At 44.4% G+C, this 13,927-nt stretch overlaps 2 protein-coding genes across 3 annotated transcripts in view; both read left to right on the forward strand.

Moving 5' to 3' along the window:
- The first annotated feature begins 2,230 nt into the window (after positions 1–2,230).
- rom1b (retinal outer segment membrane protein 1b) lies at positions 2,231–8,763 on the forward strand. 2 transcript variants are annotated; one of them, XM_071529178.1, is made up of 5 exons: positions 2,231–2,932; positions 4,254–4,496; positions 5,176–5,363; positions 5,999–6,245; positions 7,475–8,763. In XM_071529178.1, exons 1-5 carry the CDS (start codon positions 2,783–2,785, stop codon positions 7,706–7,708), a joined length of 1,062 nt encoding a protein of 353 aa, XP_071385279.1. In that variant the 5' UTR covers positions 2,231–2,782; the 3' UTR covers positions 7,709–8,763. The 2 variants fall into 2 exon arrangements, with proteins under 2 accessions (XP_071385279.1, XP_071385280.1); XM_071529179.1 differs by having other exon boundaries at positions 5,999–6,219; positions 7,449–8,763.
- Positions 8,764–9,692: 929 nt separating this feature from the next.
- Positions 9,693–13,927, forward strand: part of ccdc88b (coiled-coil domain containing 88B) — a 32,219-nt gene continuing 27,984 nt past the window's right edge. Inside the window, exons 1-3 of the mRNA XM_071529182.1 lie at positions 9,693–9,908; positions 11,125–11,273; positions 12,153–12,261. Of these exons, the coding sequence (XP_071385283.1) occupies positions 9,849–9,908; positions 11,125–11,273; positions 12,153–12,261 (318 nt within the window). The 5' untranslated portion in view covers positions 9,693–9,848. The remainder of the gene's footprint in view (positions 9,909–11,124; positions 11,274–12,152; positions 12,262–13,927) is intronic.

Raw genomic sequence — 13,927 nt, forward strand, 5'->3', positions numbered from 1 at the left:
TGCCTCTTGGCCAGGTCGTCATTGTAACTGAGAATTGGTTCTCAGTTGACTTACCTGATCAAATAAAGGTTCAATAAATAAATAAATAAAACAAAAAGCTTCCAAAGCTATAAATTAGAAGTTACTATTCCATTGTTGTGTCTCTGTTTGACATTGCGCGCCACTATCTGCTGTTAGAAACTAGATTTATACGCAGCAATACGTCCAATTATGAATTTGACACTTGAGATTAAAAGAGGAAAACTGAGCAACTGAAAGTGGTTTGTCATGCACACACAGGACGACAAATGTAAGCATTTAATCATTTCCCGGGAAAACTTTATTTATACCTTTGAAGGCTGTGCTATCAGAGGAAATGTTGCAGATGATGCAGTTCTCTCAGAGGGTCAAATCAATCAAGTGCCTACATTTGTGCCTGCAGACACTTTTTTAATGTATAAAAATGAAGCATAATAGGAAGTGAAAGTTATGTAACAGATGCTCAGCCTGATACTCATTCTGATACTGAAAACTGACAAAGTGGTGAGATTGTAGAAAACTTCAAAACTATTTGATGACATCTCTGAGAGTTTAATTGAATGGTGTTGGTGTAAAAGAACATTAATATACAATATACAAAGTTTTTATATTAGCTGTAAGCTTTAAGCCCCTTTAGAGAGTCGGCCCTGGTTTTGTTTAGAGAGAGCTGCAAGACTTGGTAGCATGGTAACGCGAGACTGGCCTCATCCCAACTATAGCCGTCTCTCTGACTCAAGCTGTCATTAATACTTAATCATAACAGTCTAATCCTACTGATCCCCCTCACTTCAACCACAAACTTCCCTCCCTGTATTGCATTGCATTCATAATCCCCTGCTAGTGTAAACTCTCTTGCCCCATCGTATTACTTTCACTATACTTTCACTTTACATGAATTAGTCTTTGATCCACTGCCTTCCACTGAATCCCTGATGCAGATCCATACTCCATAGTTCATTTTGGGGGACAATGATCACTCCAGCTCAGTTAATCAATGAATGGACATCTGGCTTTCCCCTTAAATTTAGTAGCTTCAAAGTTAGAATTTTTTCCATACTGTATGACAATGTCATATACATATTCGTGTGTCTGCTCATTCCAACGCTTCATTGAAGCTACAGCACACTTATATTGAGTGAAATATTCAAACCCAAGACGCCATTTTCAATTGCTGCACCATTACATCAAATGGAAAAACATCTAGATGTCTTGTACATCATTTTGTACATATTTCCTTATAATTCAGCATGACATATTTGATATGTTTTGAAACCTTGTGATCTTGACTAGAATTTAAAATTAAGTTCTGTGGGTTTGAACAAAGCTTGGCCGCTTAACATGCGTTTGTAATGATGGTTCTTCTGGAAGACTCCTCCAGAGACTGCTCCATCCTCAAAATACAGTGAAAAAAACTTTATTCAGGTGTTGCATGATTGTAATGTTACATGACACATTACACCTAACTAAGTTTGCATGGGCTTAGGTTGAGGCAAGTATGATGACTAGTTAGTTGGGACCAGCTTAATGTTAGGCAAGGTAAAGGATTGGGTAAGGTTAGGGTGTGGTGTAGGTAATGCTGAGAGTTAATTAAAGGTCAGAATTAGCTTTATTATTAGACAGACTACAGTTAGAATAACTTTTGCCCGTGGTTGGGGTCAAACTTGGGACTTTTGGGCCTGTATGCAAATTGTTTTTCCCTGTCTCCCCTTACTTCCCACTCTTGCCTTATTATACTTTGACTAGTTTCAGGAATGCTGACAGTAAGTCAAATTCACTGCAGGTCTTCGCATATTGAGGGACAGTTGTATGCCTCCAACTCTCATAATATTCCTGGCCTTTAGCCTCAGCTAGCATTCTCTGACATATTTCCTATGACTCTGAGGCGTCCACAGCCCCACTACCTGTGCTGATCGGTCTCAAAGTACCTGCACCTGTCATAACAGTCCAATCTGTCTCAGGCCCTCTCTGACTACGTGTCTATCAGAACAAGTTTGCTGATCAGACACTGGCCTGCTTTCCCATTGGCCCCTGTGCCTTAATAGGATCCCAGGGACTCTGTTGGGGGGATTACGGCTCCAAACCCTCGACTTTGGCCAGTCGGTGTGTCCTCCAGCCATGGGTGCAGCGGTATAGGGGGGCACCGCACATGCACAGACCCAGAGGGGCGCCATCAAAAGACAACTACACGTCAAGAGGAAGAAATCGTGGGGTTCAACTTGAAAGGGGGGGACTGCGGCGGTGTGACTAATGACTTGAGGGAGATCTCGCCATCTCTGGGGAAAGGAATATCTCTCGGCTTCCATATTTCATAGATCAACCATTTTCTCACTTTTTTTCTATGGTATTACTATACTGGATTATAAAGAATCTTTTTGGGACAATTTCAACGTCCAAGTGAAAGTTTTTGGATTATCCTCTGAGGTTGAGTGTGCCCTTCACTTCATCTAAGGGATCTAGCTGATTATCCCCTCCACCTGGAACAACTTAGATGAGCTCAACCTGTTAATAACCCACCAAAGCAGCAAGCCACCGGACCGCTTCGATTGCTGTATTCCCACAACACAATCTGTGGCTTTGGTTATTTTACATGCAGCTGCATCTCTGGATCCACACTGCATCTTTGACCAGAAATTCACTGAGCTCCTTCCTCTTACTCTCCTTTTTTCCCTACAACTCTCTCTCTTGACCCCCCTCCCCCCTCCTCCCCCTCTCTCTTTCACTCTTGTCCTCTCTCTCTGTGTTGACCGGTGCACAGTAGTGAGCCATGACCATAATGAAGATGAAGTTCCCCCTGCAGAGGCGGGTACATCTGGCCCAGGGCCTGTGGCTGCTGTCCTGGCTGGCAGTGATGTCCGGGGCCTTCATCTTCTGTCTGGGGGTTTACCTTAAGACAGAGCTGCTCCGCAGGGCCGAGGTAGAGAGGGCCGGCTTAGACACACACACACACACACACACACACACACACATACACACTTGAGGTCTAAAAGCACAAGCTTGAACCTACCCAGATACATAAATATAGGTTTATATGCACACAGTTTTGCGTTTGCTCATGGTTGTTTACTGAGTCTGATTATCACCGCCATGCTGTCGCTTATCAGTGAGATTCTTGATAGCTGTACAGTTTAATCCACAAATACACACACAGCACACAAAATACTAGTGTCAATATTCATGCAATGACACATAGACACGCAAATACAGTCATGTGGATATGTTAGTGTTTTTTCATTCTGTATCACTGAAGAAAATGGGTTGAATGGTGCATTGAATTTTGGATAACTTGTGACCAGTAAGTGAAGGTCGTGACATACACCTGATTGGTGAATTTGCCCAGAATGGGCCAATGGGCTTAATTGATTACCGATGGTCTGATTCCAATAGGTTGGAAACATTGATATCCAATCAGCTACACAGAAAAGCTGCAGGCCACGGATGCATGCCTTCACATCATTATTGATCTCCAATAAGGGAACCAGATTTGATAAGCTCTTAGTTGTGGAGGAAATGTATTGAGAAAGTGTTATTGGATTTAGTGTGGAGATGAACCATGAACTCAATGACACCAAAATGAAATACAGTGAAATATGAGCTACACTTGCCTTCACTTGCCCGTAGCCGTGTGGCTAACAGAATAGTGCCAGGGAGCTAAATGCTCTTACAGTCTGATTCACCACCTGCTAATCCTCATTATACTTGTTACACAGAATATGATCCAAAGCTCTTCAATGGTTTGTTTTACACTTGACCCTTTGCACAACCAGTGACAACACTGATCATTCCTGATGGAGATGAAATTAGTCTTTCTCAGAGAGAATCCAGAAGCGGAGATTATTCTCCCTGTACTTGATTTAAACCACAGATGGCTACACAGATGTTACAGGATCAGCAGGCACAAGATAACAGGCTTGGGTTGAGTTTTCTAAAAGTAATTACACTCTAAAACAACAATGGGGCAAAGGCACTCTTAGTGCTGGCAGGCTTATGAAAACTCAGCCCATAATAGTTGACTTTTGCTGTAACCAGGGCACTGAACTAAATTTTTCATCATCTGGCCATATCACCAGCTAATTGAATCTCTTAGCTGCCAAAGTCATTTTTAGAATAGATAAGGCTAATTAAGTGCAGGGTTATTACCTGCTGTAGTGGTTAGAGGAAATGATAAAGTGACCCGCTGTTGGCTGGTGCTCATTTCCAGCCCTTGTTTCACTTTGACCGTGCTCTTCCTCCTTCAGGTGATGGACAACACAGAGATCCATGTGGTGCCCAACATCCTGATGCTGGTGGGCCTGGCCTCCATCGGCACCAACTGGTTCGCTGGCCGCGTGTGTCAGGACTCCCTGGACCCGGCCCGCTTCCCCCGCTGGAAGCCCTTCCTGATGCCCTGGTTCGGCGTGGCCGTGCTCCTCTGCATGCTGCTCATCACCGCCGTGGTGCTCAGCTACGCCCTGCAGGGCAGCCTGGAAGAGTCCCTCAAGGTGGGGTCACCAGAGGCAGGCTGGGGCGGGGGGTGGAGACAGGATGGGTATAGCTTAGTTTGCTCTGGATAAGAGTCTCAGCTAAATGCCTAAAATGTAAAAGGAAAGTGGTAGAGTTTAGGGGGGCTGGGGTGGATTTGAGCACTGCTGGGGTAATAGGTGGTTGTGAGTGGAGCTAAGGAGGCCTAGGGTGGTGTTTGGTGGAGGTAGCTGGGGCTAAGATGGGGGGTACAGAGGATATAGACCATGGGGAGGTGGGTGGGGATAGGTTTGAAGACAGAGAAGGTAAGACTGGACTGACAGATGAATAGAAACATTTTTGCACCCCAAAATGCCATATACCACTTTGAAACAAAAGAAATCTGGATATGCATTGCTCAATATTTAAAAAAACAAAACATAACATTTACTATTTTCTAAGTTATGGTCTTAAAATAGCTCACTTCAAAATTATTTCAGAATACATTTAACCAGCAAGCCAGAAATCATTTTGTAAGAGTTGGTATCAAATGGTGAATATCTCAAACTGGACTGAATCTCTTCAACAAAGTAGCAACCATCCAATGGAAACTCAAAACAGCTGTGCGCACAACATAAAAAAGGGTTCTTGAACACATCAGATATCACCCCCCTCCCCTTTTATTCCCTCTCTCTTTCTACCTCCTTTCTCCCCCCTCAGGTGGGCCTCAGGAATGGTATTCGGTTCTACCGGGACACAGACGTGCCGGGCCGTTGTTTCCAGAAAGAGACCATCGATCGCCTCCAGATGCAGCTGCGCTGCTGCGGTAACAACAACCACAGGGACTGGTTTGAAGTTCAGTGGATCAGCAACAGATACCTGGACTTCACCTCCAAGGAAGTCAAGGAGTGAGTGAACAGCAATACGAAAATGAACACATTTTGAGATGCAGGGAGTGAGGTGATAAGAAGAGCAAAGAAACTGAGTCAACAGGAGTGTGTTGGTTCAGGGACGGGAAGAGAAGAGAAGGGAAGAGAGTCTAGCTGGAGTTCTGGTGGATGAGTTGCAAGATACTTGGACTTCACATTTAAAAACAACAAGCAATATGTCCTAGCGGAAGGAAAGAGGGAAAGAGAGAGAAAGAAGGATGCTAGAGTAGAGGAAGATTTATTTGAGGGGGATTAAACATAGAACATCTAGCCTTTACTTTCAAGGAAGATAAGATGGAAAACAGTGACAGAGGTCAGTAAGTAAAGCAGTGAGAGAAAGATTAGATGTGGAAGACACAAGTCAAAGGTGAAATAAGGGACAGGGAGTGAGTAAACAGAGAGGCTACAACATGACACTTGTGAAGAGGCACTGCCTATTCCTCACTAATGTGTTACGTGTATTGAGCAAGGACGTAGGCCTTGAATTTGACACATATTCACCCCCGAAAAACATGAATATTATGGCACATAAAATGGCAAAACCTCTAACTTTCTTCTTCTTCTTCTTCATCCCTCTTCTTTAATCTGTCCCCCTCCACTCCCTTGTTCTCCAGCCGCGTTCGGAGTAACGTAGACAGCCGCTACCTGGTGGACGGCGTTCCCTTCAGCTGCTGTAACCCCGCCTCCCCGCGCCCCTGCCTGCAGTACCACCTGCTGGATAACAACGCCCACTATAACTACGAGCACCAGTCAGAGGAGCTCAACCTGTACAAGCGCGGCTGCAGGGAGGCTCTGGTCAGCTACTACATGGAACTGATGAATATTATTGGTCCTGGCGTGTTGTCAGTCATCTTTATGCAGGTAGGTTAGATCATCCACACCATAGACATGCAATTTCATTTAAATGGATTTCTCTTCACCAGGCACTTGCCACATTCTGGTAAGAGGTTCCTACATTTGTCCTTAAGCCACCCTAAAACACACAAAATAACTAGAACTCAATTCATGATGACAGTTCATATATAGGCTGCCACAGACAAAAGAAAACACCAATGATAGACATCGCTTTCCACGTCTTTTCTGTGATCAATCTTATAATCAAACATGGACTTTTACCTTTTTGCCAAATAACAGTATTGACGTCGCAGTTTCTTCAAATAACAACGAAGCCTCAGGTTAGAATCGGATGCTCATACACATGTTTAACTGGGCATCATTACACATGGCCCATGGCTCATCAAATAATCTGTATTTCTTGATCCAGCAGCTCAGCATGGTACTTTTTCTAGTTCACCATGACAGTAAACCTGGATGACTGTGTGAAGAGTTGGCGGGCCTTCAAGCTGAGCTGTAGATAACGTCTGATTTTCAGCCAAAAAATCCCAGCGCTTGGCCAACACCCATTTTTGAATTCTGTTGCCAAAGACTAAGCAAAAACAGTAGAGGAGAAGCACACCTTGTTTGTCATACCGTGACAGGATGAAAAAAATCAGTAGATTTATTCCACTGCTATTGATGGATAGAAAAACACTGACTGCTAGAATAGGAGGCTCACACAAAGGCTGATGGTGACCACTGCCTAAAGGTATCAGAGGTTATTATTTCATCCTGGCATTATCCACATCCCAGTGACTCTGCAGGTCCTAACAGAGGTGGCTCTTCCTCGCTAGATATCAATGTATGTAAGAGGCTGTAGTATGGATTGCTCCAGTGTTGACTCTTCCCTAGTTGGACCTCACTGTCCGGGAACCCATGTTGAATCAGGAGTCTTTCCATAAGACTAGCCACAGTTCTGACTCTTCATCTCCACAGCTCAGTGTTTGCAAGCCTGCTGTATAACAGGGTAGTTATTTCCAACATTGTTGATAATGTTGACTCTTCCAGGATGAAGTGATTCTGCAACACTATTGACGGTCTGAATTCTTCCTCTCCATGATATCAGTGTTTAGGAATCTGTGATATAACAGGATGGTTCCTGAGCCCAATGTATAGCATCACAGTCTGTGCACAACAGGACCGTCCAATTCAGTGACAGACACTGACATTTAGTAACAGCACCTACAGCATCATTGTTGCTTCTCTCTGTGCAGATATCAGTGTTTGTGAGCCTGCGGTACCTGCAAACAGCCGTGGAGGCAGCAATGGCTCTGGAGAACCCAGAGGAGGAGACCGAGGGCTTCCTCCTGGAGAAAGACGTGAAGGAGACCATTGAGGACGTCAAGGCCTACTTCCTCAACCTGCTGAAGCTCGGCCAGGTCTCTGGTGAGGAGCCCGCCGCAGAGGACGCCACCGAGAAGGGCGATGCCCCCGCGGCCTCCAGCTAGAGGACAAGACGAACAAACGTGCTGAGGAGGAAGGGAGGCGGGGGGGTCTGAGGTTTCTTGGCTGGTGGCGGGCGGTGGGATACAACAGCTGTTGGGTTTGACATGTTAGGCTTGATTTATGCTCCACCAGTGCAGCAGCCGCAGCTCCCTTGCACATGGCCAAAACAAGGCAACACATGGGGAATCTTATCAGGCCCTGCACAGACAGCAAAACAAATAACCCCTCTGTGCAGGAGCTTCTGAACGCGTAAACATCGCAGAATCTGTCGATGAGATGTGTAGTACTTTTTGTTGTAACTAGAGGAGAGTACATTCAGCCTAAAAGGGTGAAGCACACACACACACACACACACACACACACACACACACACACAAATTTGAAACATTCACCATGCAATACACGCTGATACAAGCACACATTATGGGAACACCCTTACTTTCCAAATATGTTTTGATTCAAATTTGGCAAAGTCCCAGTCATATAATGCAAAAGCTCATCCCATGTGCTCTATATTCATCTGACAGCTAGCTGTAGAGTTTGTACTAAACTGCAATGAAATGCTTAGGAACCTGATGGCAACGTACATGAAATATATTAAAGGTAGACATTTTTAACTGCTTTGTAGTGTCGGCTTCCTTTTGTACCTGTACTATAATAGGTGAGTCAATTAAGTGACTATGGGTTATCTAAGTTCAGCAAGGAGAATTAAATGGATTAAGTGTGTGTATCTTTGTGCGTATGGGTGTGTGTGTGTGTTAGTGGTGCCCTATATGAAGCTGTCATCTTGTCTACTCTGGCAGCTCTGAAACAATCTGATAATCCCAGCGCAGTTAATCCCAGAACTGCTGCACAGGCAGTATCAGCACGCACTGACAGCACACAGGACACTCAGCCACACAGTGATGGAAGCAGTGTTGGAGACTATTTGACTAAGCAAAACCTTTTCTTTTCTTTTTTTAAAATTGCTTTTTATTTACAAAGAAAATTAAGTGGTGATCTGTTTTAGCCTGTAGTCATATCCAATATGTGCTCCTTCTTGTTGAATAAAACCCTATCACAGAATAAGGCCACTGAATGTTTTCTTTTCTTTATATATTCACATGCTGTCAGTGTTTGCAGAAGTACATAAGTTCTTTAATTATGAAATATTAGACCAGCACTCTGATAATAGTCATACATTCAAACTTCAACTTGAGGTTATAGGTGTCAGATATAATATTAATGTAGCAGGGTTAAACGTTTTATTTTCCTAAAATAAATAGTTAAGTGTCTTGCAAAAATGAACAATAGTAATCCAATAATAAATATTACTATAGCATTTCATGGGAGATATAAACTACTATAAAGTATGATAAGGTCAATTCCACCACTGTTTTTGAATAAGACGGTCATGCAAAATGATGGGATGCAAATGAGTAATTTAAAAATGGGCCAATGAACTTACATCTTAAACCCAGCAGAGGTCGCCGTTGCACAGTGCTTGAGTTGGACTTGGACGTGTCGAGGAGAAGCCGTGGGCCTGGAGCACTACTGGCACCGTTATAGCTCTCACAACTTTATGGTAATAACCCGAGTCAAAACCTGAGTCATTTTCACGGTATTTGCCAGGGGCAGCGCAGAATTAGCCTGTAATATCCAACTAAGATTTCCCACCGCCCTATGTGGCTTTGAGTGGGGCTTTTCATGGAAATAACCTGAGTTACCCGGAAAAAAAAAACCTACAGGTAACTCAGAATAGGCTTAAAATATATTTAAAAACATACAACAAACGTATTGGTACACATTTTTTTTTTGTATATTTTGAAACGTACAGTATCTCTATATACAGTATGTCTATGCAGTGTATTTCTTCCGTGTGGACATGGTGGAGGTGTGATGACGGTTCCAGAAACGCAACATGTGCGTTTTGACAATTCCGGTGTGGTTTTGCAATGAAACCCGAGTGACAGAGAGATAGAGGAAGAGGCAGAGAGGTGGAGGCAGGGCGAAGCGAGAGGGCCGCGGAAATGTCAAACTGCTTCACTTGACGCGAGATGGATTCTCCTTTTGATTTATTATACACGTACGCCGCGATAACACTTCTTTTTCTTTTTTAATTAGCCGCCGTCTTTAGTGCGCGCCGGCTCTCGTGGCGCCACAATGGACTCTAACATTATGGAGATAATAGAGGAATTCATGGAAAGTGCGTTGGCTCGATGGGTACGTCATTTATCATTTATCGCTTTCAGTTACAGAAAAGGTCATCATTTCGACAAAGGCCGAGAGAGAGAGAGGGAGAGGGAGAGAGAGAGAGGAATAGTACAAAACTAGTGGTGGAAACTCTCCATCCGCCTTGGCCTATATGACCAATTCTGCTGCAGTGATCATTTCCACTCACAAATACTTAAGACATTGTATATTTTCCAAAAGCCTGCTTTCTCATTCCGTCCCCCACAGCAAATAAAAAAAAAGTAAGAGTTGAATAAAAAGCATCAAATAGATAGTGTCTTCTCGCTATTGTGTCCCCAACAGCAAAACAAACACCACTTCTCCTTTTGTCAGCTTCCCCCTGCCTCTGTGTGACCAAGCTTTCCCTCCCTAGACTTGACTCTTCCGTGTCCTTGAGCTCTTTGATTTGAGAACAACACTAATCTGCGGTGTGTTCAAGACAATACACTCCGCCTCGTGAATGCCGAGGATGTGTTGCATTTGGAAACAGACTGAATTTCCACCTGGGAAAGCAATAATCCACCGAATCAGCCCAAAGGGGGGGGGGGGGGTTTCTCCCCGGCTGATGAACAGTATTTATAATGTAATGTGATACTGTATTGGTCCCTGGAGGGAAATTCTTTCTTCTCTTGCCCCATCCCGCCCTCCACAGTGAGGTCAAAGGTCAGGCTTAGCCACAGAGCTGGTAGGGATTCAGCGTCTTGCCCGAGGACACTTCAGCAGAGCGGACGCCCCCCCCCCCCCCCCTCTGCCATCCCTCCTTTACCTTGGCACACACCAGGTCTCGGGCTATCGGCCGAACCCGCTCGAGGTCTGTTGCTCTGTTTACCGACAGTGCAGTTTTTAGGAGGTACGGTTGGGAATAAACCTCATTATATTGCAGTTTGCATTGGCACAGCTCTTCGCTCGCGGAGATAGAGAGAGAGAGAGAGAGAGACAGAGAGAGACCTTGGCTGCGGTCCTGCTTGGCTGCCTGTCTCTCTGTGAAGTGCTTCCCAGTGTGAGAGCACAGATCCCACCTGTCCAGACAGGTGCTGCTCCGCGCCGACTCAAGAGGCTTCCTGTGTGAAGAATGCTTTCACCTCTCCATCTCTCTCTCGCTCTCTCTCTTTGTACCTATTCTCCGCTTCTGTCTCTGTCTTCATTTTCTTTTTCCACCTGCCTGTATCCCCCGCCCCCTCCTCCCATCCCTCCCTGTCTCTCATAGGTGCAGCTGTTTGAGAGGATGGTGGAGAGGGAGGACGGCGTCTCGCTCTACAGCCAGTACATGGAAGTCAATTCGGTTTCCCAGAGTTCCCGGGGCCGCTACCTGAGGCTGACCAACGGCATCTTCCTCAACGAGGTCATGAGGGTCATGTAAGATCGCCCCAGATGAGACTTTTGCTTTTGATGAGACTCCACCTTGAGATCATAGATAATAAAGGGAAATTAGAGCTTATTTAATGAACAGTGCTTTCACTGTAAGGATATTTCTTACCAATTTGCAGCGGAGGCCCAGTGACACTTGAAATGAAAAATAACGGTTCAACATACTTGTAATACCAGCTCATCTACAGTGCTCCATTTGGTACAAAATAGAGAAAATGGAAATTCAACTGACTGCAAAACTGCAAATGGCTTCTATTAATAAGTAAAAATAAAACAGTGTGGAAATGGGCCAACAAGGCCATTGTCCAAATAATAACCGAGGCATATTAAGCAAAAACTCTTTAAAAGCCTTTATTTAGATGGCTTACTTTTTATTTTCTCTGCATAAAATGAATTAGATTGGAATATCTGCATAAGCTTTAGGACAACTCTCTGTCTTAATATTGTGTTGCTGCTGTTGCCAGAATAAAAAGGCATATGGCATGTGGGTCAGAGACATTTTGTGCCAGTGAGCGATGAGACGCGGCTCTGCATATGTGCCAAGCTATTACCCGCCGCCGCTGAATTCCTGATCCCCACGTTCAAATTTCAGCAGAATAAAACCAATTCCCAAGGCAAATTCTCGCTCATTGAGCGAGAATGATTCATTTGGCCTGACCCGAGCCTAAGTTATCTCAACAGATGATTGTGTGTGGATTCTTGCTGCCCGCCTCTCCGGCTCATTAAAATTTTATCCACTCTCCACTCAAATGCGCCGTTGCATAAGATGTGCTCGTCTGGAGACACACAGCCAGCGCCGGTTGCTCGGCTGCTTTGATCACGCCGCAGTAAATACACCACCGCGTCTCTCTGCCTCCTGTCCCCCAGAGACCCCAACCCCAAGGTGGAGCGGCTGTACCGCAGCGACAGAGACGACCACATGCTGAGAGTCCAGAACTTCTCCATCTTAAATCGACACCTCAGGGCCTACTACCAGGTAAGGGTGTGTGTGTGTGTGTGTGTGTGTTTGGGGGGGGGTCACAGGGAGGAGGAGGAGGTGAGGACGAGGTGTCAGAGGCATCAGCAGGGAGGAGAGCGAGAGAGTCGACAAGTTTTCCCAAGACTTTAGAACTTTTCCACTCTTTCATCTTGAACTTGGAGAGCTTTCAGTCCATTTGAAAAGCACTTGCACTGGTGTTGTGGTTACTGAGACAGCAGACGAAGAATTGTGTTAGGATGGAAGTAACTGAGTAGTTTTTTGTGTAATTGTACCTTTCTTGAGTATTTTTTGAAATCAGTAAACTTTTACTTGAGTATGTTTTGACCGAAGTGTTGCACTTGGCTACATTTTGAATCACATCCAAATTTTGTAAGCTCTCCATAAACATTGCATCAGAAACCGGCCAGTCATAAACTGGCCAACTGTTGAGCCACAGAGTGGTCAGTCAGCCAAGAAGAGAAGAGGAATCTGGCTTTTCTTTATTTTGGAAAGTTTTTTATTCACAACTAAAAGAATCTAGTTTAACCTTGGTCTCCTCTGTCTTTTAGAGTTGATCACAGCTAACACTGCTGTAATTGTAAATAACACAGTAACTTTTTACTCTGAGTACATTTGAAATAAGCTACTTTTTACAGAGCAATTTTGCTTCTACTTAAGTAAAATGTCAGTAAAGTAACAATACTTCTACCTGAGCAGGATATTTTGGTACTTTTTCCACCTCTGGTTAGCAGTGTGCAAGTCAGTGGGCAAAAAAGCAATACCAAGGCAAACCAATTCTGTGACAAATCATATTTAAATCCTTCCATATAGTGAGTCATGCTGTAAAATGGTTTGGAAACGGTCTGGAATGAGCTCCATGTGACATTTTTTTTTCTTTTTTTTTTTGGAGGAAAATGTCTTTTAGCCTCATTCACTTACATGAACACTGCTAACAAAACAAATTCTCCAAAACACTGGTGTAATGGCTTTTTGTGGATGGACTGAAACAGCTCCCAGCTCATTAGGAGTAGAAAAGGCTCGTGGAAAAAAAAGGCTGAAATTTCCTTTTTTAAGCGTGTGATGTCGGAGGGCCGGGGAGGCGGCTGTCTCGCTGTAGTAAAAACAGAGGAGGAGTGAAGCAAAGCTCAACTATCGTTCTCAACAGATGAATGTGTCTCCTAAGGACATTGTAAAGAAGAAGAAGAAAAAGCGCAAAGTGCGTGTGGGGGGTAGACGGGGCATTTGAAAGAAAGAGGAGGAGGAGGAAGAGGAGGAAAATGAAATAGCAGGTTTTTCGACACATCCGCGCTTATTGTGAGGCAAACAGGGTGAGAGAAAGGAAAGGGGGGGCTGCGAGCTGAATTTATTAGCCGCAATGGCGGTGAGGGGGTTGAAGATGGGAAAAAAAAAACAGAATAAGATGAATCAAAGAGCTCGCAGTGTCTTGCGTTCCACAGCGGGTATTGTCGGTGCTGGTGGCTTTTGAGGAAATGACACAATGTCTTTCCCCTCAGGATGATTCAAAGGCCTCTGCTCTCAGCGGAGCAAACCTCCCTAAGTCGTGGAGTTGACTGAACACGCGTTGCTTAGCTTCTGAAAACAGCAAAACACAAGGCGTCGCGGTTTCGCTTCCTAATTTTCAATGAATCACTAATGTCCCCGGAAGAGCGCAGAGCAGCATGGG

Source organism: Centroberyx affinis, unplaced genomic scaffold, assembly GCF_046629955.1.
Source record: "Centroberyx affinis isolate AG114_WGS23_722 - 3 ecotype Tasmania unplaced genomic scaffold, CSIRO-AGI_Caff_v1 ptg001774l_1, whole genome shotgun sequence".
NCBI classification, from domain to species: Eukaryota; Metazoa; Chordata; class Actinopteri; order Beryciformes; family Berycidae; genus Centroberyx; species Centroberyx affinis.